Source organism: Polistes fuscatus, unplaced genomic scaffold, assembly GCF_010416935.1.
Source record: "Polistes fuscatus isolate 324 unplaced genomic scaffold, CU_Pfus_HIC Scaffold1, whole genome shotgun sequence".
Classification (NCBI taxonomy): Eukaryota; Metazoa; Arthropoda; class Insecta; order Hymenoptera; family Vespidae; genus Polistes; species Polistes fuscatus.
The window spans coordinates 1727458-1749565 of record NW_025112997.1 but is presented as its reverse complement, the minus strand read 5'-3'; the positions used below and the strand labels follow the sequence as shown (position 1 = coordinate 1749565).

At 29.6% G+C, this 22108-nt stretch overlaps 3 protein-coding genes across 8 annotated transcripts; 1 reads left to right on the top strand and 2 right to left on the bottom strand.

Moving 5' to 3' along the window:
- The first annotated feature begins 223 nt into the window (after positions 1-223).
- Positions 224-4335, top strand: LOC122523839 (cytochrome P450 6k1-like). Its single transcript, XM_043646150.1, has 6 exons — positions 224-309; positions 2060-2755; positions 3003-3227; positions 3335-3612; positions 3673-3853; positions 3929-4335. The coding sequence occupies exons 2-6, from the start codon at positions 2104-2106 to the stop codon at positions 4105-4107; spliced, it is 1515 nt and encodes a 504-aa protein (XP_043502085.1). The 5' UTR covers positions 224-309; positions 2060-2103; the 3' UTR covers positions 4108-4335.
- A 307-nt stretch (positions 4336-4642) lies between these two features.
- Positions 4643-9159, bottom strand: LOC122516009 (FYVE, RhoGEF and PH domain-containing protein 4-like). Of its 5 annotated transcripts, none has more exons than XM_043634703.1 (8): positions 8864-9158; positions 8507-8774; positions 7473-7940; positions 6607-7325; positions 6292-6497; positions 5841-6206; positions 5305-5750; positions 4643-5216 (listed from the first exon to the last, which is right to left on the bottom strand). In XM_043634703.1, exons 3-8 carry the CDS (start codon positions 7937-7939, stop codon positions 5105-5107), a joined length of 2316 nt encoding a protein of 771 aa, XP_043490638.1. In that variant the 5' UTR covers position 7940; positions 8507-8774; positions 8864-9158; the 3' UTR covers positions 4643-5104. The 5 variants fall into 5 exon arrangements, with proteins under 5 accessions (XP_043490638.1, XP_043492180.1, XP_043491471.1 ...); XM_043636245.1 differs by having other exon boundaries at positions 8983-9158; XM_043635536.1 differs by having other exon boundaries at positions 8507-8936; positions 9007-9158.
- Positions 9160-11714: 2555 nt separating this feature from the next.
- LOC122518737 (solute carrier family 41 member 1-like) lies at positions 11715-19136 on the bottom strand (the record flags this gene model as incomplete). 2 transcript variants are annotated; one of them, XM_043638164.1, is given in 9 exon segments in its annotated part: positions 11715-12102; positions 12335-12483; positions 12630-12835; positions 12945-13242; positions 13655-14009; positions 14397-14725; positions 15392-15661; positions 16764-16883; positions 18771-19136. In XM_043638164.1, coding segments are annotated over 7 exon segments (1881 nt in total). In that variant the 3' UTR covers positions 11715-11826.
- Between the last annotated feature and the right edge of the window lie 2972 nt (positions 19137-22108).

Here is a 22108-nt window from a genome sequence, read left to right as displayed (position 1 = left end):
CGCTTTTTCCAAGCGATTAAAAAGCATTTTCTTTTGTGTAAGAATGAAATTGTTGGACAACAATTAAACATATCAGATTTTATTGACTACATTAGGAATGCAATAGATCTAACAGTAAGTCAAAATTGGGACAGAGTTTCATTAAAATTTCTCACGTTTCTTCAAGACAGAATCACTTCGATATACTATGTGAGTTTATGTGATTATATAAAAACGGTAGGCACAAAGAGCCACTTCAGAACATTTCCGAACACGACGCGCAGAACACGTGCGTCATAAAATCACGTCTTTAAAACTTTTCAAATTAAGGTAAGTTTCTCTCTCTTTCTCACACACACACACACACATTAATTTCTTTTTTTAAATTATTATTTATTTATTATCTTCGTTATTTTTAGTTCTATGAAAAAAAAAAACAAAAAAAAAAGAAATATTCGCAATAAATTTACTTGCTTTTTAAAAGAATACATTTAATCGTGGAAAGAAATTTTTTTTCTCGATGTCTCCTTTTTCCTTTACAAGATTTTAAGATTTTTAAATATAATTTTATGTTCTGTTTTTTAGATAAATTTTTGAGTCATTCTTTTGAATAGAAAACTTGTTCTGATTTAAAGTTGGAAAAGCAATTCATGATATTTTCATAAATGTTAGCTAACACGCTCGTCTGTTGTTAAACAAAATGTAAAAAGCAAATAAGATTAATGATACCTATTGGATTATTTATTCACGAATGATTAACTATTTATAAATTTAAATTTCACTATCATACGTGCACCTTAAAATAGTGTTCCTTTATTTTAAATTTTATAAAATAAAATTATTTAAAAAAACAAAATATTGAAAGTAAATTAGAGATCGTCGAGTATATAATATAAATTTCTAATAATTTTCAATCATATTCAAAGATATTAAATCATTGAAGCTAGTAGAATTTTTATTAAAACGATTACATAATATTCACGCTAGACCTTGATATTCTTTCATTATTAGACTATAGATATTCTTGGTGTATTCATTCGATTTTATTCATTCAAGTTTCAAACTGTATACTTTGAATATAAAAACGTTCTCAATTCTCTAATCTATATACACATAATTTATGTGTATACCCATCTGAATATCTTAAAATAGAGGAGATATTTTAAAAGATCCATTACCATATTTTCACTACTCCATAATTTTTGATCTTTTTTAACAAACACTCTTTTTAAATGTTAATCCTTTCGTTACGGAACCTCGTTCCGTCGAAGTAATGCAACTGAACGTGAGGAAACCGTTGGAAAGCATGCACATTCCGTATTAGTGTCTTTGATGTTCGAGCTTACGTTTTTCAAAGCTTCAATCTTATTTTAATTATAATAATCTTATTTAATTATATCATTTTCCCGTATATATGCACATTTATTATAAATAATATATATATTAAAATAATAAATAAAATAATAAATAAAATATAATTATTTTATTTTATAATTATTTTTTAATATATATTAAAAATAATTATATTTTACGCATATGTCAGAGAATTTAAAACGGCATTCAGGCACGAAGAAAAAGGAAGTTATCTAAAAACCTGTCTAAATATTACATTGTAATATTCAAAATATTCAATAGATATAGTAGATAAAGCCGACATAAACCGGTTATAAGAATTATTAATTCAACTAGAAAATTATCGAAATAGGGGGGGGGGGTATCGTCAAATTTTCAATTGCAATTAATCAGGGAAATATTGGAAAAGTATCATCGAAGTAAATTTAAATAATAAAAAAAAAGTCACACGTGGATGCGAACTATAATGGGCGCACGTAACGAAAGGGTTAAATTTAAAACTCATTTTTTTTCTAAATATCCGATTATTTTGACGTTGTATAATTGAAAACGGTAATATTACAAATTTTTCGAATTGCGAAATTACAAATCTTCTTCTTTTTTTTCTCTCTCTCTCTCTCTCTCTATATATATATATTCGTGTTTCCTAATAACTTTTTTTTATATTAGACACTGAACTCACATAATGCGATCATTTGAATTCTTTAATTTTATTTTTTATCGACAGATTTTCTATGGCGGAATAATAAAAAAAGAAATTATTCTATCATCATGTTTGGATACTCGATCGATTTAAATAAAATTATTTTAATATTGATATTAATATCAATTGTAATATATTTTTATTTAAAATACAAATTATCTTACTGGAGTAGACGAGGAGTAAAAAGTCCTCCAACACATTTATTTTTTGGCAACTTCAAGGACACCATAACATTTAAAAAACCACCGGGAGTATTACTTCAAGATATTTACGATTATGCCGATCAAAATGATAAATATATTGGTTTTTATATTTTATCTAAGCCAGCTTTGATGTTGAGAGATATAAATTTGATAAAACAAATAATGGTGACGGATTTTTATACGTTTCCCGATCGTATGTTTGGTGGAAAGTATGAAAAAGATACAGTTGGTTTATGCAATCTTCTTGGGATCAATCATCCTAAATGGAAATATTTAAGAACTAAAATGACACCAAGTTTTACGGGAGGAAAGATAAGAAATATGGTACCATTGATGTTGGAATGTTGTAATTCGATGTTAAAATTTATTGACGATAAACCAGCCAACGCCGATGGCTGGAAAGAATTGGAATTGAAATCCTTGAGCTCAAGATATTCCACCGATGTTATTTCATCTGTTGCTTTCGGTATTAATACTAATTCGTTCCACGAAAATGACGTCGCTTTTTGGGAAGCAGGTATGAATTCTTCTATACAATTTAAATATTTGAATATGAGAGTGTGAGTCATAAATTATCTATATTATTATTTTTGTATCCATTGTACTGTTAAATATATTATAATGTGTCAGATACAGTACCTGTGATCGTGTATTAGTATTTGTCATTTTTTTTCTTAATAAATTACAATTACATTGTGGATAATTATTGACTCATTTTTTCATATATTGGATTTTTCTTTTAATGGAATGAAATTATTTAACAGGACAGAAGATATTGTCTGGAACAAAACGAGGAATAATCGTATTGATTTATTTCCTCTTACCAGAAATAACTCCTCTTATCGAACCATTAGCCAAAAGACCAGCTGAATTCTTTCGTCATGTATTTTGGGATTCGATGAACGCCAGAGAAATAACAGGAAATAAGAGAGGAGATCTGATCGATTCTTTGTTAGCTTTAAAAAACGGAGAACAGAAGCCTGAATTTGGTGAGTCAAGTTTTTTTTCTTCTCTTTTTTGTTTCTTTTCTTTTTTTGATTCTACTAATTAATTATCATCCTGAATTTTAAAAATATGATTTAAAAATTTTGTCCAGCCTTCGAAGGTGACAATTTGTTGGCCCAAGCAGTTTCATTTTACGTTGCTGGATTTGAAGCATCGTCAACAGCTATTGCTTTTGTAATTTACGAGTTAGCATTACATCCAGAATACGAGAAACGTTTGTATGATGAAATAAAAGATATCGCTGACAAAGGTGAACTCACGATGGATTCCATCAATGAAATGAGCTTCTTAGATGCTGTATTAGAAGAAAGTTTGAGACTATATCCACCTCTGCCAATTGTTGATAGAGTTGCCGTGAACGATTACAAAGTAAAATATTCATTTGTTTTTAATCATACGTAAATTATTTTACATTTTGTACGTTTTTAGTTGCCTGGGACAGATTTGATCATTGAAAAAGGTACATCCATTTATGTTGCTATCAATGGTGTTAACAGAGATAGCAGGTACTTCTCTGATCCAACAACGTTCAATCCTTTGAGAAAGAAAGATGATAAAAACAAATTATCAGGATCTCTTGCTTTTGGTATTGGACCAAGATCATGCATTGGTATGCTTTTAACATTAGACAAATATTTCATAAATTTATTTTTGTTTTCAATATCTTTGTTATTGAATTTTTTAGGTCAGAGATTAGGCATTTTAATAACGAAGATAGCCATTATCCAATTGGTCTTACATTATAAAATGTTTATCAAGCTAGAAAAAGGAAATTTATTAAGTCCCGTAACTATTTTCACGAATGCAGCTGATGGAGTATATGTGCAGTTCCAAAAACGTACTAATAATACAAATTTAACGTGATAATATCTCATTGTAAATCTGTATTTTTCGTTTTCTCTGTTTTCTTTAAATGTTTATTTTTTCAAATCGTCGACGTGAAGAAAAATTACGGTAAAATATATATTCTACGATTAAACGCGATCATTTCTTTCTCTTTCTAAATCGGAAGGTACATACAGGTTGTCTGAGATCTTTTCGATCAAATGTATTCTATGCGAGAAAAAAGAATAAAAATGTTATATAAACATACGTTATTTAACACGTTAACCGTTAATGTATATAATTTTTAAATCATAACTTTTTTATAAAATTAAATGACCTACGTTTATATATTATTTTTTTTTCATTTTCATGAATAGAATACGCTGACGTAATTTGGCCGGAAAAATCTTAGATACCCTGTATATACATATATATATATATATATATTTATTACGAATAATTATAATTATTAAAATAGCGAGATACAAGATTCGACGATACGCGTTAAAAGTAACTTATCGATAAAAAATGATTCTTTCTATTCTCGTTATATTTTGATATATGATATTGATAATTAACGTTTAAAGCAATTTTATTTTCTCTTTTTCAAATTCTCTTTTCTCAATCATTACTTCATCGGCATATATATATACACGTAAATATATATATATATACATACGTGTATATCTATGTGTATGTTAGCATAATTGTATTCGAACGACATATATATATTTATAAATATACTATAACAGAACATTACAAAACAACAAGCGTCATGACAGCGTTTCTTTCGCTATTGACTCGGTCCGTAGTGTACACTAGTAACAAAACATATATATACATACATATATATATGTAACATAAGTTAACGTTATCTTTTTTTTTTTTTTGTTTTTCTTCTTCTTCTTCTTCTTCTTCTTTAAATATAGCTAACTAACGATTATCTTACAGTTGCCTTATTAGATTATTATCTAATTATTTTTACGAAAAGAATAGTACAAAATTGGCTAGTTTGTAAATGCGATGATATTCATTTTCATTGTATATCATTTAACGACGATTGACATTCTTGTGCGTGTTCGTTTTCGATCTGTTCGGTTAAATGAGGTAGTTCAGCTTTCGTAGCTAATTGCAATGCGTGCATCCATCTGTAATCATTATACATTTTTCATTTTACATTTTCAAATTAATCAATTAACATTTTTTCTAATTGACAATATTTTATGAAGTGCATACTTTTCTTTGTCGTCATCAGAAGAAGCTTGTAGATAGTAACATTTTCTAGAGTGATGCATTTTAAATGCTCTTATACGATCCTTACTACTCAAAGGGTCCTCATCCGTTAACATTCCACCATCGGTTACCATAAAACCTGGCATTGGTGTTGCTGTCATGGCCATACTCTCTGTTTCTGATTTAAATGAATATAAAACAAAGTCAATATGCAATGCAAACCATCGTCTGGTCCATGGTTTGCTCGCTTGAGTTTTTAATAAAAGATAACCAGACAATACTGATGGTGCGCTAGCTGAAACTTGCAACAAACTTGGCACTGGTCCTGACGGAGATGACGGGGATTTGCTAAGAGGCTGAGTTAATGCAGCATGACATAGTCTGCATACTCTCATATTCTTATTGTCTTCAAATAATAACTTTTGATTAGAACATTTACTGCAAACCACCTGCAACAATAATTTTGTATTTTTATATATATATATATAAATTTGTAAAAATATATTTAAATCGTATAGCTTTTTTATAATTTAACTTACAATTCCACAAGCTCTACAATTGTGTTTCCTTTTCATGACCGAAAAACTTACTTCACAAACCATACATCTATTTACATCGTCAGCTTTAACCAAAGATGTTTTAGCATTACCAGTTTTCAAACTAGCTTTGCGTCTCATTATTTCCTGCATAGTTTGGAACAATGCATCTAACCATGACGCTTTCTCCGCCGCGGAATATGTATATAACTCGACATTTTTATTTTCGTATCTAATATAAAAAGTATTAGCTGTTTCTAAATTATCACCTTCGACAACTTGTAAATCTTCGACTAAAAATTTGGCTCGTAAACGATATGGAGGACCAGGTATCAGTCTTAATGAACACAATAACAATAGATCGCTAAACTGAAATAAGAGAGTATATATGTAAATATATTTCATAGTTTAGACTATAATATATCATGTAATAAAGGATAGTTTATAAACGTACCAAAAACAAATGCCTATCCTGATGATCGCCACTTCTCGCTGATATTTTTACAATACGACCTTCTTTTATGAGCTCGCGTGTTGCACTGACTAGATCGGTCGCGTCGTATATACTTTCTTGTATTTCCAATAGTTTCTTAAACTTATCTATTTTTTTCATTGCTTCATTTGTATGATTAGCAGCTGTAGATACTAATTCTAGAGCTTCTGAAATGTAATATATAAATACATTTATTTATTATATTATATTTATTATATTATATTTATTATATATGCATATAATATTAAATTATCTGTTAAATTTCAATCATCTTACTTTTCGTATCTTCGTAATCAGAATTTTCTTCTGTAAGATTTTTTAAATAATCTTTAAGGAGTAATTCATATCTTGGTAATCTTTGAATCGGACTTAACATGTGATGCGACAATGATAATTTAGCGCACTCATCCAATTTTTGTATATCATTAATTATTGCTGCAAACCTCGCTACTTTGTTTTGTAATGTGTTTATCAGATTCATTGCATAGTCAAAATTTTTGACATATTCCGTATACATTTTTAAAAAAGGTGCAAAATTTTTCATAATATCTCCAATCCTAGGCTTAGAATCCCAGCATTGCATTCGTTCCTCCAATTGAGGTAATAAAAAGTCATTATGAAATTTGTAAATGGACTTAATATTAGAAAACATGTGTTGAACCGTTTCAGGGGGAAACATTGGATGCGCTCTATTTTCTTGATCGACTCTGAATTGAAATACTTGATCGATGAGATGTAAGATATTAACATATTTCTTTTCGGTTGCTAATAGTTCCTCCGCTACACGACGCGCCTTTTTCCTTTTGGAATCGGGAGAACTTCTTTGTACACGTAATTTTGGCTCGGATGTAGTAGATTCATTTGTGTGATCCACAGTGATAATAGACTCCGTTTCAGAAGATCTGGTTTCCTCTGATTCTTCTTCGCTTTCTGATTCGCTTATAGCATACGCATCTAGCGTATATTGGTGAGAATTTCTTTCTGAAGCTGCGTACCTATGCAATAGAGAGATTCATCTATTAAAAGATGAAAAAGAAAATAAAACAAATATTTAAATATAATGTAAGATAAAATAACTAAAGATTAGGATTAAAATCAATCAAACAATATTATTAAAAGGAGGAATGTTAAATGGTTCGAACCTGCTACTTCTATATTCTAAAACACTGTGCGACATAGTAACATAAGAACTTTCATTGGATGTCTCTTCATTGCTACTAATATCAATGCATGCTGCTGGGGAGGAGGCTGACATAACGAACGGTTGAAACCTTGGAAAACCCCCAAAACTTGCGATTCTATGAAAGGAATGTCTAGAATATTGATGATCTTCCGTGCTAGTAGTGTGTGTATCCGAATCTTGTGAGCTTCCATCTTCGTTAGTTCTGCTCTGTTGCTTCAATGATCGTGAACTTTTAGAACATTGTTTTTCTTCGTATTCTTCCGTAACGACTTCCTTACTTTCTGTGATCTCTAAGTCCGTATAAAATGTACTCGTAGGACAGCTGCTTTTTGATCCAAACATCTTAAAAGCATCTATCCTTTCGCTGGGTTCAGGAAACAGGCGGGTCATCCAGGAGGAAATATCTCTCAACTGACCTCGTTGCATCCTATCGTCAAGTTGTTAATTGTTCATAATTATCGACTACTAATATATCAAACCTAACAATAAGACCGTTAACACATAACATTAATCTCAAATAAACATGTATGCATACATAACCAATTGAAAACCAAACAAAAAAAGAAAACAGTTATAACATCGTACTTTACTACCTCATATATATATCAAAATTGAAATCTACTTTTTGGAACATTGTATGTTAAATTAGAATCAATGAATGTTAACGAACTTTCATTTCATCAATAAGTTACCTTTTTCAAATGTCATCACAGTTGACTACTCCATAATAGAAGCCAATGAAATGTACTTTAAAGATCCAACCTCGTACAAAAGCAGAAACTGTGTTCTTTTTTTCAAATTGAAAGGATACAATAAAGTGTTATGGTAGACAAAACAAATGCAATGAATTCGTGTAACCCTTTGGACCACACAGGGGAGCGTCTACGCCCTTTGATACAGAACCATATCAAGTGTATTATACGAATATGATTTTGTATTATCGATAATTGTTAATGAAATAATAAAATAATGATTGCAATGATATATATATACCTTTTCCTTTGATATCGAATTTGTAACAGCAGAACAGCAACAGGCAACGACGTATTATCACTGGCATAATGATTCGGCTTTGGTTAGACGAGGAGAGGAGTGTTGAGTTAAGGCTGTGCCACGCACTGTGCACTAATTTAAGCAGAAACAGACACCCATACCGAGTTCTACGAGTAGTCGGCCTTATGGAACGTTATTTAATGGAACACCGAACGGTGCTTAACGGACTTCACACAAATTTAACGAACCTTCCTTTTTAATACATCATCTATACATATATATATATAAATGTGTGTATGTGTATGTATTATGCATAGTACGTGTGAGAGTGAGAGAGAGAAAGAGATACGATAATACATTGACCATTGCACGACGATGACAGTGAAGAACGATTAACACTCCAACTTGATCATTACTCCTTTGGTTAACTCTGCATTAGAACAAGGTGATAATTAATTAGTTTCTTTCTTACTTACTTGCATAACAGTTATGCGAATTACTTAAACGATCGATCGTCAAACTCGTTTTTCCAGTCATTCAAATCCCCGGCTTATTATCATGAATGCGAATATGAATGGTCCACTTCGAAATTGCCGCGAGTAGACAGATTAAAGCTGATCATCGTTAGATGAGATTGAAGTAGGGGAAATAGAAGTGATCTAACAAGTATAAGTAAGGAGTATTACGTTTGTAGGGAACGAGAAGATAAGTGGGGAGAAAAGAAAAATCTATATATATCTATATATATGTGTGTGTACTGACTTTGGTTTGCCATGAATGTATGTTTGTGTACGTGATACATGGAAAGTAGAGCAAAGATTTTATAGTAGTGAAACTGTTTTACCAACAGTGGGGTATCGTGTACAGCGCACTCTGTGATACCAGATTCAGATTACATTAGTTAATACTGTGACCACCAGTGGGCGATAGTAGGTACTTAACGCGATGAGGATACAATACTATAAAAGAATATTGTATTCTTTTCAGTTAAATTTGGTCAAGGTCCTTCTTTATTTTTCTATACAATGAACACAATTGTTATTATTCGTATTCTAACAAAGCTTCATTTTTGTTTCAGATTCCGATTAAGTTTGTTACTCCTATTTTGGAATTTTGTAAAGAAGCAATAAATCTTCCCGAACGGTGGGGGTCATCCCTTATAAATCAGATGAACGAATTTTCGAATTTTCTACCCAGAGAGAAAGTTACAACGATTGGGTATACAATACTATTTATTATTATTTAATTTATTTTATTCGATCAGAAACGAATGTAAGAACATTTCCAAATGGATATTAGAAGATATTTTCATTTTTCAATAATTTCGTGATTAACTCGATTATTTTTATTATTATTAATAATAATAATAATAATATGCCATGTTCGCGTTAATTTTCTCATAAAATTTTATTTAAAACACAATTAATTTATAAACAGGAAAAATTTATCGTCATACACATCATTTGTTCACATAAATACTTAACATTTTGTCTCTAATAGTAAAATAATTATCAATTTCTTTTTTTTTTTGTTTCTTTTTTTATAAATCTCAGAAATAAAAGAAACTAGATCTCTGGACGGATATAAGTTCGTCTTATTAATAATGCATTGGAATTAATTAGAAAAGTGATCAAGTTTCTTTTATTAACAGAAGATTTTTCCAAGTGGTATAATTTTATTTATTTTTTTCTTCTTTTTTTTTCTCCTCTAATTCTACTTTTTTTTTTCTCTTCCGTTGCTTCCTCTTTATAAAAAAAAAACTTTCTTTTTTTATGGAAACAGATAATCGCGTTGGGTCTGTATAAGTCGCATAATGTATTCAACGCGTGTTACGTAACGTCATTCGATAGGTCGATTATGCAAGAATAGACGCAAACGCGACGATACACTAATGGCCAGTACAATTTAATCATTACTCGTTTACTCATTCGTAGTAGTAGTAGATGATAAGAAGAGATCGGTATCTGCAATTTTATAATTTCATTTTTTTTCCATATCATTTTCTATGTTCATTCTTCCCCCCCCATTCTCCCCCCTGTACCTTCTCCCCTTCCCTCCCTCTCCCCCCTTTCGCATTTTTACAATCTGTTTACAATTTTATTTTATTTTATTTCTCTTCTTATCCATCTAACACTCTCTCTCTCTCTCTCTTTCCTGTTTTTCATTGATTAATAATTATTTAACAATGATGAAGATAATAACGCGATAATCGCATGGACATTATTTTCTATTTCGGATAAAAACTTATATCTAATTTTTTATATAAGATGTCTCTTTTTTTTTTTTTAATTATTATTATTATTATTATATTTAATCGATAATAATTATTTTGAATAAATTCATTTGTATACATTTATCTGTATTTTCTTCGAGCTCATACGTTTTATTTATTTATCTGTTGTTGTTATATGTTATGTTATACGTTTGCTTGGTTGAGAAATACTCTCTCTCTCTCTCTCTCTCTCACTCTTTCTCTTTCTTTGACTAGGTATATAACTATTTTGATTTGATTTTATTATCATTTCTTATATTGTATTACGATTTGTTGAAATTTTATCAGAAGGGTCTTCTATTTTTCCTAACTCGTTTGGAATACATTGTCTAATTAATTTAATACAGATTTTTTTTTTGTTCATATTCATCTATAAATTATATACGATAATAATAATAATAATTATTATTATTATTATTATTATAACAATATTTTTAAGTAGACAATAAGATTATTTAACGATAAATTTACAACGACGACAAACGGACCACAATTGGTGATACATGTAGTATAATTAAATTGTTGTATCGTGTGTGAGTATTGCAATTGACAGGATTTTAAATTAATTATTTGATTTAAAAAAAGAAAAAAAAAAAGAAGAAAAAAAAAAAAAAACAAGAAACAAAAAGAGATACACAATTTTTCTACACTTAATCTATTCCTATCTCTTTTTTTTTCTTCTTTTTTTCTTCTTCTTCTTCTTCAAAAAAAAAAATACTTTACACTCTTCTTTCCTTTTTTCCTAACGATTTAAAATAATTCTTTTTAGGTTTTGACCTGTGTTCGACGTATTATCATAGTTCAGATCGATGTTCACATTTCTTTTAATCGAACATAACGAACTATTCTTTTAGATTTGAATCGGGGGGAGGGGGTCGAGTCGAGGGGGGGGCGTGGGCAGGACCCACGACGGGAACAATTAAATGTAATCGTTACTTTTGTTAATATAAAAAAAAAAAAGAAATTATATCGTCTCTTGGTCAGTCTTTAACTAGCATTAATATAAAATATAAATATATCATCGAGAAATGTGTGTATCGAAATGAAATTAACGAAGAGAAAATGTTGCGTTATAAATTGTCGGGATTAACGTCGAATTTTCGATCAATGTTGTATTAACAGTTGTCGCGGCAACTTCGTTCATTTCACAGGATTGATATTCCTTGTTTATAGCTGTTAGGAACCAGAAAGCTAATGCTAGAAACAAAGTGCCCGATAGATCACCTAATGCAGTTAGATAAGGGATCGCTGAATTGTCCGGATCTATTTTGTGCCTCCACATTGCATGAATTATCACGTGTGCTACGTAGAGCAACAACATTACCTGAAATTAATTTGAAAATATTATTATTATTGTTGTTTTTGATTTTGTATGAATATATTTTTGTGATGTTTTGTATGTATGTGTTTTGTAATTATATTTTGTATGTATATATTTGTGTGTGTGTATTATTATAGAAAAAAACTAATAAGAAAAAAGAAACAATAGAAATTTTTGTTTAAAAAAATACTACTAGATGTATCATGTATAAATGATATTAAGTAAATACACTCACTTGTAAAACGGATACCACGATATAAGAAACTACAAAATAAGCGTCCAATGTTGTACTCTGACATTTGATATAATCCGCAAGAAAAACGAATACCAATTGACCGCAAATAGCCATTCCGATTAATAACCTGGCAGTTTTGGCGTAAGGTGCTGTAAATTAAAGAAAAAAATAATTATTAATAAAAGTGATATGTATTTTGATATGATTTGATTTGAAACGAACATATCGTATATATTGTAATAATTTTACGTAGAATTATATTTTTATTTTTGTTTGTTTGTTTGTTTATAAGTACCTCCTTTGAAAAGTGCCGTCCATGGTGCTACGCATAATTTAGCATGGGGTGGTAAAATTCCTAGAATCGAAGTTTTATGCAACATCGTTGAGATTCGCGAGGCTTGCACGGATACCAAATTACCGCCGATTCCATTGATAATAGGTTGGAATACTACGAATCCAATAAATTTGCCGACTACTTCGTTCAAAATCAATCCACCAAGGCTGAAATAATTATTTACATAATATTATCAGTCACGTTGATGATGTTTGAATTCGTAGATAATCATTTTGTGATAGATCATTAATAATTAAATAAGGAAGTAATGCTTACCCACTGATGAACAGTGCAGACAAGACGGGTACCCAACCAGATGTTAAAACACTTCTCGTGTATTTATTTTTCATAACCACCACGATCCAAAATGGTAATAACAAAAAGTAACCGATTAATACGACGTAGAGAATCCAAATTTGTTCCTGTTGTAATCTTAGGAAAAATGCGGATGCTATTTTTGATAGGACACTGATCGATACCACATCACCAACCGATGCTGCTAATGGTGTTGCCAAATTGTCCGGGTTCATCTTACATTTATGGGATATCATGATTACCGCGATCATTACGAAATCTGAAAACAAATCGTCGTTAAATTATTTTATTTGAACAGTTTTATTCGAAATATTTTCACGTACCCCCCTTTCTCTCCTTTCTATGACGTCACGGTTAATTCGTAAGTCGTACATTCCGTATTATTTAAATATTTGAAAACAAAAATAAAAAAAAAGATTTGCATTTCTATACTTTTATTTCATCATCGAATTTTTAATTTATGATCGAAGTTTAATCGTCTTTACGTTTATGTCGGTAAACGTTATAAATTTAATATCATTATAGTTTTGTAATGAAAGATGATGAAACACACATACACACGGTTATAGAGAGTATATTGATACAACTGACGATCATTGTGATTATATATCAATGAAATATGAAATGTGATAAATAAATCAATGAAATATGAAATATGATAATGGACTTACCTAAAATAAAACAGGAACTTGTTGCCGTGCAAACACTCGACGCAGCCAATAATAAAGCGTAATCCCATCTGAATGGCGAATCAAGATTAGTTTCGTCGGCGTGTACAGCTTCTTGTATTGCACCAACGCTTATTGCAAAAATTGCTACCAAAACAGCAGCAACTATCGCTTGGATTTGTACAAGGGCGACATTGCCAATAATCATTTTCATTATTTCGCGTAATTTATTCATATTTCCTAAATTCGCTTGGGTACTCAATCGGGATGCCAAACACATGTCGAGATTTCCTTTTAATCCTAACAATGCAGGTACCAAGATCAACAGTTGGCTTATGGATTTGAATACATCCCAGTGCTAAAACATACAATATTGTATTTTTTATTTGTATTCGTTATCACGTTTATTTTATCGTCCAAAAAAACAAAAGTTTCGACAAATAAATATGAACACTCGACACGGTGACAAATGCATTTATCGAATTAAAATTATTTTCTAAATAATCTAATGACACAAATTGTGTATGTCATTATATTATATATATATATTCTATATCGAATTATGATGAAATTTCATACAAATTTCGTTATATGCACGTATTTATTCGAACAGAGGGATGATAATTGTTCGAATTTCTTGTTAGATAATTAAGAGTCAAAGTTAGTTCATATTCATTTTGTTTTTGATAGAATATATAGAATACTTTAGATTAATAATATAATATAATATAATAATAATAATTACTTGAACTTGGTCTAAAACAAGACCAGCTCCTATGGTGCCACCTCCAGCGATGAAGAATGGTATAGAAATTTGTATGAGCGTGTTGTACCATCTCTCGCATTTCTCGTTCCTTTGTTTTTTTCCACCGCCATTTTGAATTGGATCTTTAGGGTAATCAGGATCGGGGTCTGAATTAGCAACGGAAGAGATGGTCACTATGGAACATCCACTGGATAACGAACCACCACCGTTACCACCGTTAACACCACCTTCGCCACCACCACCACTGCCACCATTTGCCACTGGCATATCCTTTTTGTTCGTTTGTCCATTAGGAACTTTTAGGCCGGCTAGAATTCGACAAAATTGTCAAAAAAACGATTAATATTTTTCCAATTATTTCCTTCTTTCTTTCTTATATACTTTATATATATATATTATAATCTATAAACATTTATCTTTTTCCTAACTTTATCGAAATTCATTTCTAACGTTAAAGATTTGTTGTTGTACGTTCGAAAGTACATGATATACTGTTCCGATTTATGTACATTCGTACATACGAATCTTTGCTTTTATAATTAAATTCGTCATTGACATTATCATTCAAAAGTTTATTATTATTATTATTATTATTATTGTTGTTATTATATTTCTTTTCTTTTTTCTTTTTTTTCAAATGTGTTTTCGGTGCAACATATTATACGAAAAATTCACGCATATACCGTTTTAAATTTTTAACGAGAATACGATAACGTCAACAATGATAACCTATCATTACTGTTTTTTTTATTTTATGTTTTTTTTCTTTTTTTTTTTTTTCTTTTCTTACTCGTCGCGGATAAATATAGCACACGAAATATTTTTATTGCCAGTAACAAGGAAACAACAATAATTATTTATGGCTTCGATTAGAAATGTTCTTTTTTTTTTAACTTATTTTTTCTTTTTTTTCTTTTTTTTTTTTTTCTTTTTTTTCTTCAAGAGAAACGAAACGTGAATTTTTGTGTACTTACCTACAACCTTTTTCAATACCACAGGTTCCGTTTTCATTTTATCCCCGTTGAATGTCTTCTTCTCATCGAATTTGTCAATCTTCTCACATTCCAACGTGTAATTGTCATGACCATTGTTGGGTGACATCGTTACACGTGGAATAAAGAAAGTTTCGTCCATAATCCTAACTACTGTACTTCTGCTTTCATTGCACTTCTCTGGATCATTTATTTGATTATTGCTGCTCACCAAGGATGTTTCAGTCTCCAAGACCGGCAAACCGACCATGCCTGCGTTTCGTTTTGCGTACATTTTTATTTATTAATGAATGAATTTCTTTCGGGGGATGATTATTGAAAAAAAAGCGTCGCAATCAAAGTTGATTCACTAGTTTTTTTGTTTTCCTCGTTGGAAAAATGGAAAATTAATCCAAGTTCTTTTTGGATTGAACACAGTTACATTTCACAAGGAGTAAAACAACAAGAACAAGAACAACAAACAAAAAAGCACGTTTATAAACTATTAGAATATTTCAATATTCAACGTACGATTTTGTTAATAATATTCGAACACTTTGAAGACACGATAAAAAAGCACGTTTATTTAAACTATCAGAATATTTCAATATTCAACGCACGATTTTGTTAATAATATTCGAACACTTCTAAGACACAAATTTTCTTCCAAAACTATCCGATCACCGAACTTCCGACCATCCGAATCCTTCGAAAACCTTTTCGAAAATGAAACTACTCTCTCCCGGGCTCAAGCTTGTTGACTACGTTCGAATAGATTCAATGCCAGGTAACTTTTATTTTCTAACATTCCAAAGTCCTAAGAAAATGTGTTTAGACTTTCTCTTTTTATTTTGTTCCAAGTCCATTGTTACCGTTTACATTATTTTATTTATTCGCCCTTTGAACCTATGGTTTCCCTTCCTCTACGGAATATCCCTTTTATTTAAGCTCCTCCCTACGATATAAACTTTCGAATCTGCCGTCCCACGAATTTCTTTTTTCTTTATTCTTATTCACTTTTATTTATAACAATTCGCGATAAAAAAATTTGAAATTATTAACTGTGACTCGAGTTATATAAAAAAAATTGAATATTGAAATAATCATTGTTTTAATAATACGTTATATTTTTATTTTTTATTATTTTATTATTAAATCATTATATATTTTATTAAAAATTCAATATTGAAATAATCATTGTTTTAATAAAACGTTATATTTTTATTTTTTATTATTTTATTATTATATCATTATATATTTTATTAAAAATTGAATATTGAAATAATCATTGTTTTAATAAAACGTTATATTTTCATTTTTTATTATTTTATTATTATATCATTATTATTTTGTATTATTTATTATTGAAACTTACCGAATTCGGTGCTGACGTATTGTAAGATAGTTCCTTATCCCAAAATCGCGAATTTCAGGATCAACCTGAGACAATTTAACGTCGGCTCTGCCCAGTTCCGTCAGCCTTAATCTAGAGTATCTAACGTGAGTAGAAGGTAACAAAAAAAAGTGTCAAGAACATGTTAAGATATATCGCAATTCGATTTTTTCGAGATAAAGAAACACGGGAAACGTAGTTACATTGAACGATGTTAAATTATATCATTTATGTTAGAATATAAATCAAATTAATTGTTTACTATAAAGTATTTATATCTTTCTCTATTTTTTTATTTTTATTTTGCCCAATTGTCAATTAAATACTTTCATCAATGACAAAAGATTCGGCCCCCGAAAAATTTCGACAAAAATTTCATTACCCGAATGAATCGTGATATTAACAAATCAAAATCAATATATAAAAATGTTGATCGCGAAAGATCATCTTTCGATAAATTTAAATCCAATTATAGTATCAAGTACACATACACGCGTACACACGCACAGACACACGGATACACGTAAACATGTGTTCAAATATAAAACGTTAGACAGTAGTCGGTGTTATTACTTAAGACGGATATTAAAATTAAGCTTCGGTAATTGATAACGCGTTGCACGATAAGCAACGCGATCGTGTTTGAATTTATTTTTTTCATCATTTTTTTTATTTGTCCTCTTTTTATTCTTCTTAATTTCAATGTCGTTGCACCGCGGTTTATTAAAAGGGGGCCTTTAAGAATACACGAAATAAAAAGAAAAAAAGTAAACGACGAGGATCTTATAAAATAATTAACGTTTGCGAAATATTATACGTCCTTTGAATCAGCATATCAGTCTAATCGCAACACGAGGAACTTTAATCTCGAGTTACATTTAATCTCATTGCACGTGGCGTTAACAAGCGACTGACGTGCAAGCGCACGCGAATCCGCGAACAAAAAAAAAGGGGAAAAAGAAGAAAAAGGAAGAAAATGTCTCGTACACGCGCACGCACACACACACACATACACGCGCGCACGCACGCACACACCTGTAGATAGATCGTTTGGAAGATTAGAAAATTCGTTTAGAATAATTTACGAAGATGATTCTCATTTTTTTTCGTTTTTAATTGCGGTGCAAACTAATTTTGCGCGTAACCGATTGATCGATTGGCCGATCGATTTTTTTTTTTATACTTTTTTTTTGGGTGGGGTGGGGGGTAGGCAAATTAATTGATTTATTTCAGATAGATTTTGTATGCGTCCATTGTTTATCGCGTGAACGAATGTTTTATTTTTTTTTTTTTATTTTAGAGATAAAGAAGGGAACAAAAGAATTGTTGTTTTTTTGTTTCTTCTTGTTACTTTTATCGAAAGTAAAAAACGAAAATAAAATATAATAAACGAATTTTATTTTTTATCGGACGTATGGACGATTGCACGAATCGAACTTTAGCATTCTACCCATCATCCGGTTTTGATAATAATATTAGATTAATATCTCAACACTATAGTGTGTAAGAATCTCATTGGGAATGATTATTTAAGTAGGCAACTTCAATAATAATAAATCAGATTATCGGATAGATCTCGAGAAAGAGTCACGAAACTGATAAGAAGTTATTGATATCTATAGAAGGAATTTCTTACGTGTGATCGATAGATAATAATTCTTCAAGTTGATAGGCGAATGAAAGAGAGAACAAAAATTCGTTTGAAGGGAAAATAAAAAAACAAAATAAAAAAAAAAAAATAAAACAAAAAAAAAAACATACGACGCAAATGTGTACGAACGTATTTATTTAAAAAAAAAAAAGAAAATAAAACGCTCGATGTACTCGTCGTCATCGTCGTCGGAGGTAAATAAAAAAACCACGAAAAGAAAAAAAAAAGAAAAAGAAGAAAAAAAAATGCATAATACGTATAATAAACGTAAAAAGATAAGGAAAAAGAAAAAAAAAAAAGAAAAAAAAAAAGAAAAAACATTAGGCAGTTTAACTTACGTAATAATTACATATCGTTGAATTAGCGCCAGCGTGTCGATTTTTTTCGATGTTAGATCTATCGTGTCTCGATTACGATCAACAACGATGATCCACCACCTAACAACGGGTGGTTGTTGCTCGTGACAATCACCTTTCAACGAAACTTCCAATATTCCAACGTACTTCAGCTTATTAATACGATTTAATTTAATGATGATCGTACAACCGTTGTTATTAATAAAAACTTTGACATTTAATGAAAACAAACAAAACCACGAATATTCCAGCTTTGAATTGGAATTAAATAGAAACAAACGAGACGACGACTTTTTGATTTTTTTAAATCGAAGATTTATCTATCTTTGACTATTTCTTCTTCTTCTTCTTATTATTATTTTTAATTTCTTTTTTTTTTTTTTTTTTTTTTTCTTTTTTTTAATTGATGATGCAGCCAAGACTATGTGAACCGTGTTCCGCACGCGGTCGTGCTTGACTGATAAATGAACTGTTAAGCTTAGCCGTACGACGTCGTCGTTTACTTGTATACTACATGACACGTATAAACACACACACACGCACACATACGTTGAATTAAAACTCTGCCGTCACATCTTATGTTAGAGGAAAGCACGTGTGATACAATATTTTGACCGTCACGATCAAATCCCGGTTGTCTATTTGAGAACATAGTAGTGGTAGTAATAATAATTATATTTACTATTACTGTTATCAATGTTACTATCGTTAATAATCTCATTGTCATTGGTAGTGGTGGTGGTGGTGGTGGTGGTGTGATGGTGGTGGTAGTTGTAGTGGGAAGGGGGTGGGATTAAACAAATCGTAGATTCGTCTTTTTTTATAAGAGTATCCATACACATTTTATATGCACTTTCGTTGCAGTGTTGTGATGTTGGCATTGCTATTGTTAAGTGTTGAGATGTCAGTATCATTGGTGGACTTCTTAGTGGTTGCAATAAATAATAATTGAAATTATTTGTTTATAGGTTTAGTTATTCCAAATCAATGTATTTATTATTATATCATAATAAATTTATTCTAAAACGTATATATATTATATATTATTATTATTATATTATATATTATATATAATTTATTATTATATCATAATAAATTTATTCTAAAACATATATATATATATATATTATATATTATTATTATTATATTATATATTATATATAATATATTATTATAAAATAAGATTTTATTTCAATTATTATTGAAAAAAATATATTATTAAAGTAAATATAAATCGCTTATAATATATCGATTTAATAGGTAGGAAATGTTTTCTACGTTTTATCGTCGGTAAGAATTAAAACATCGAATGAAATTATATCCCTACTTTGTTGCAACTTACTGTTCGTCATCTAACATAAGTCATTGTCATCGTCATTCTTCAATTTCCCTCTCCATTTAGAAACTCTAACCCCTCCCTCCCCACCCCCCCTTTCTTATACTTTGTTAACATACATACTCTCTCATGCCCATTGACCCGTACTATTCCGCGTTCCGGGTCAAATGATCGACATTAAACAAACTCATTTCTTTTCTTTTGTTTCTTCTTATTCTTCTCTCTCTCTCTCTCTGTCAACCCTTATTCCTTTCCCCCCCCCCCACTTCTCAAACTTCCTTGACTCTCGATGGAATCTTTTAAACGTTCGAAGAGATACTTACAATCTTCTTCTTCTTCTTCTTCTTCTACAACGTGACCTTCCAATTATTCACATATAGCAAATGTTTGTACGTGTATGCGTGTGACGATTTATAAACGATCTTATTTATTCTTTGCCAATTGCAGATCGATACTACAATTCGATCATGTTCTAGAAATAATATTGCATTTCTCAATATTTTAATTCAATGTATTTGTGTTGTGTATTCATTCGAGAACGTATGAATAAATAAAATCAATTATTTATGATGAATTATATTATATTTGTATGTATGTAATAATATTCTTGCTTTGATATTATATAATTCAAATAATAGGAATTGTTATGTTATAAATAAATAATGAATTTATTAAATAGGAATTAATTGTTACATCTAATTTTTATTTTACGATAATTGCAGATTAATGATTTTATAAAACACATGTATTTTTTAATTTTCTTTTTTTTTTTTTTATAAGAATAATTTGTATTAGAACGTAAATTTATCTCAAGACAAAATTTCGTTGAAATTTTGAATATTTACACATATACCCAAATTTTCATGGCTTTAATTATAAGATTTGTTTTCGTTTCTATTTCGGTGTTTCGTCATCGTTATATTATTATCAAATAATTATTAAAAGATTTGGATATTTGTTTTGTGTAAAAAAAGGTAAATAGATGATACTATGCAATCATGAATTCTTAGATTTTCTTAAGTGCTTACGTCTTATCGGATTTAATTCTAACGAATAGTAATATCTTTATGGGATTAGAGAAAGCATTAGTAGATAGATAATAATCTTGAAAATTTCAAAAATTCACGTGATAACGAAACATGTGTAATATCTTAATGTTAATAGTAATATTATCTATCGTTAGGAAACAAAATGTTAGAATATATTATATGTATAACATTGAACACACACACACACACACACATACACTATTAATATGATCGTACAAAATTTCGTAAAACTTATTTTTAATGATCGTATTTTTACGCATGCGATAAAATTGAGAATAATTCTTAAAATGTTTGATATATTATAAAATCGTTTTTTATCATTTGATTTATTTATTTATTTGTTAATCTCATTGTCGAGTTTACATGAACACGTTTTATATTTTACCCTGAATAATTTGTAATTTATCAACAATTCGTATGGTTTATAAAGGTTTGCTTGCTTGTCAGATTTTGCTTTTATTATTTGCTTGTACGCAGCTCAATTTTATTTATTTTTTTTTACAATTAACTTGCAAACAGTTCACATTGTTTTCCTTTTCTTTTTTATTCTGTTTCTTTCTCTTTTGTTTCTTAAATTACCGTAGTGTACGTGAAGTCCAGAAATAAATAAAAAATAAAAAAAAGAAATTAATCTCGCGTGAATGTAAAATACGAATTACGATCTTATTACAACACATTTTTTTCTTTCCTTTTTTTTACAGCCTACGATTATTTTTTTGAGAAGAGATAAAATTTCGAAATCATTTATAAACAAAAATGTGATCTCGAAGATACGAGATGGATTTGCATAAATATTCGTGTCATCAAATAATTACGTTTATGTAAACTTAATATAAACTAATTGTAAAATAAATGTTAAGTAAATTTAACATACAAATATTTTTTCGTCGCGTCGAGTTTGATGTAATTATTCTAATTACATAGTTCAAAGTATG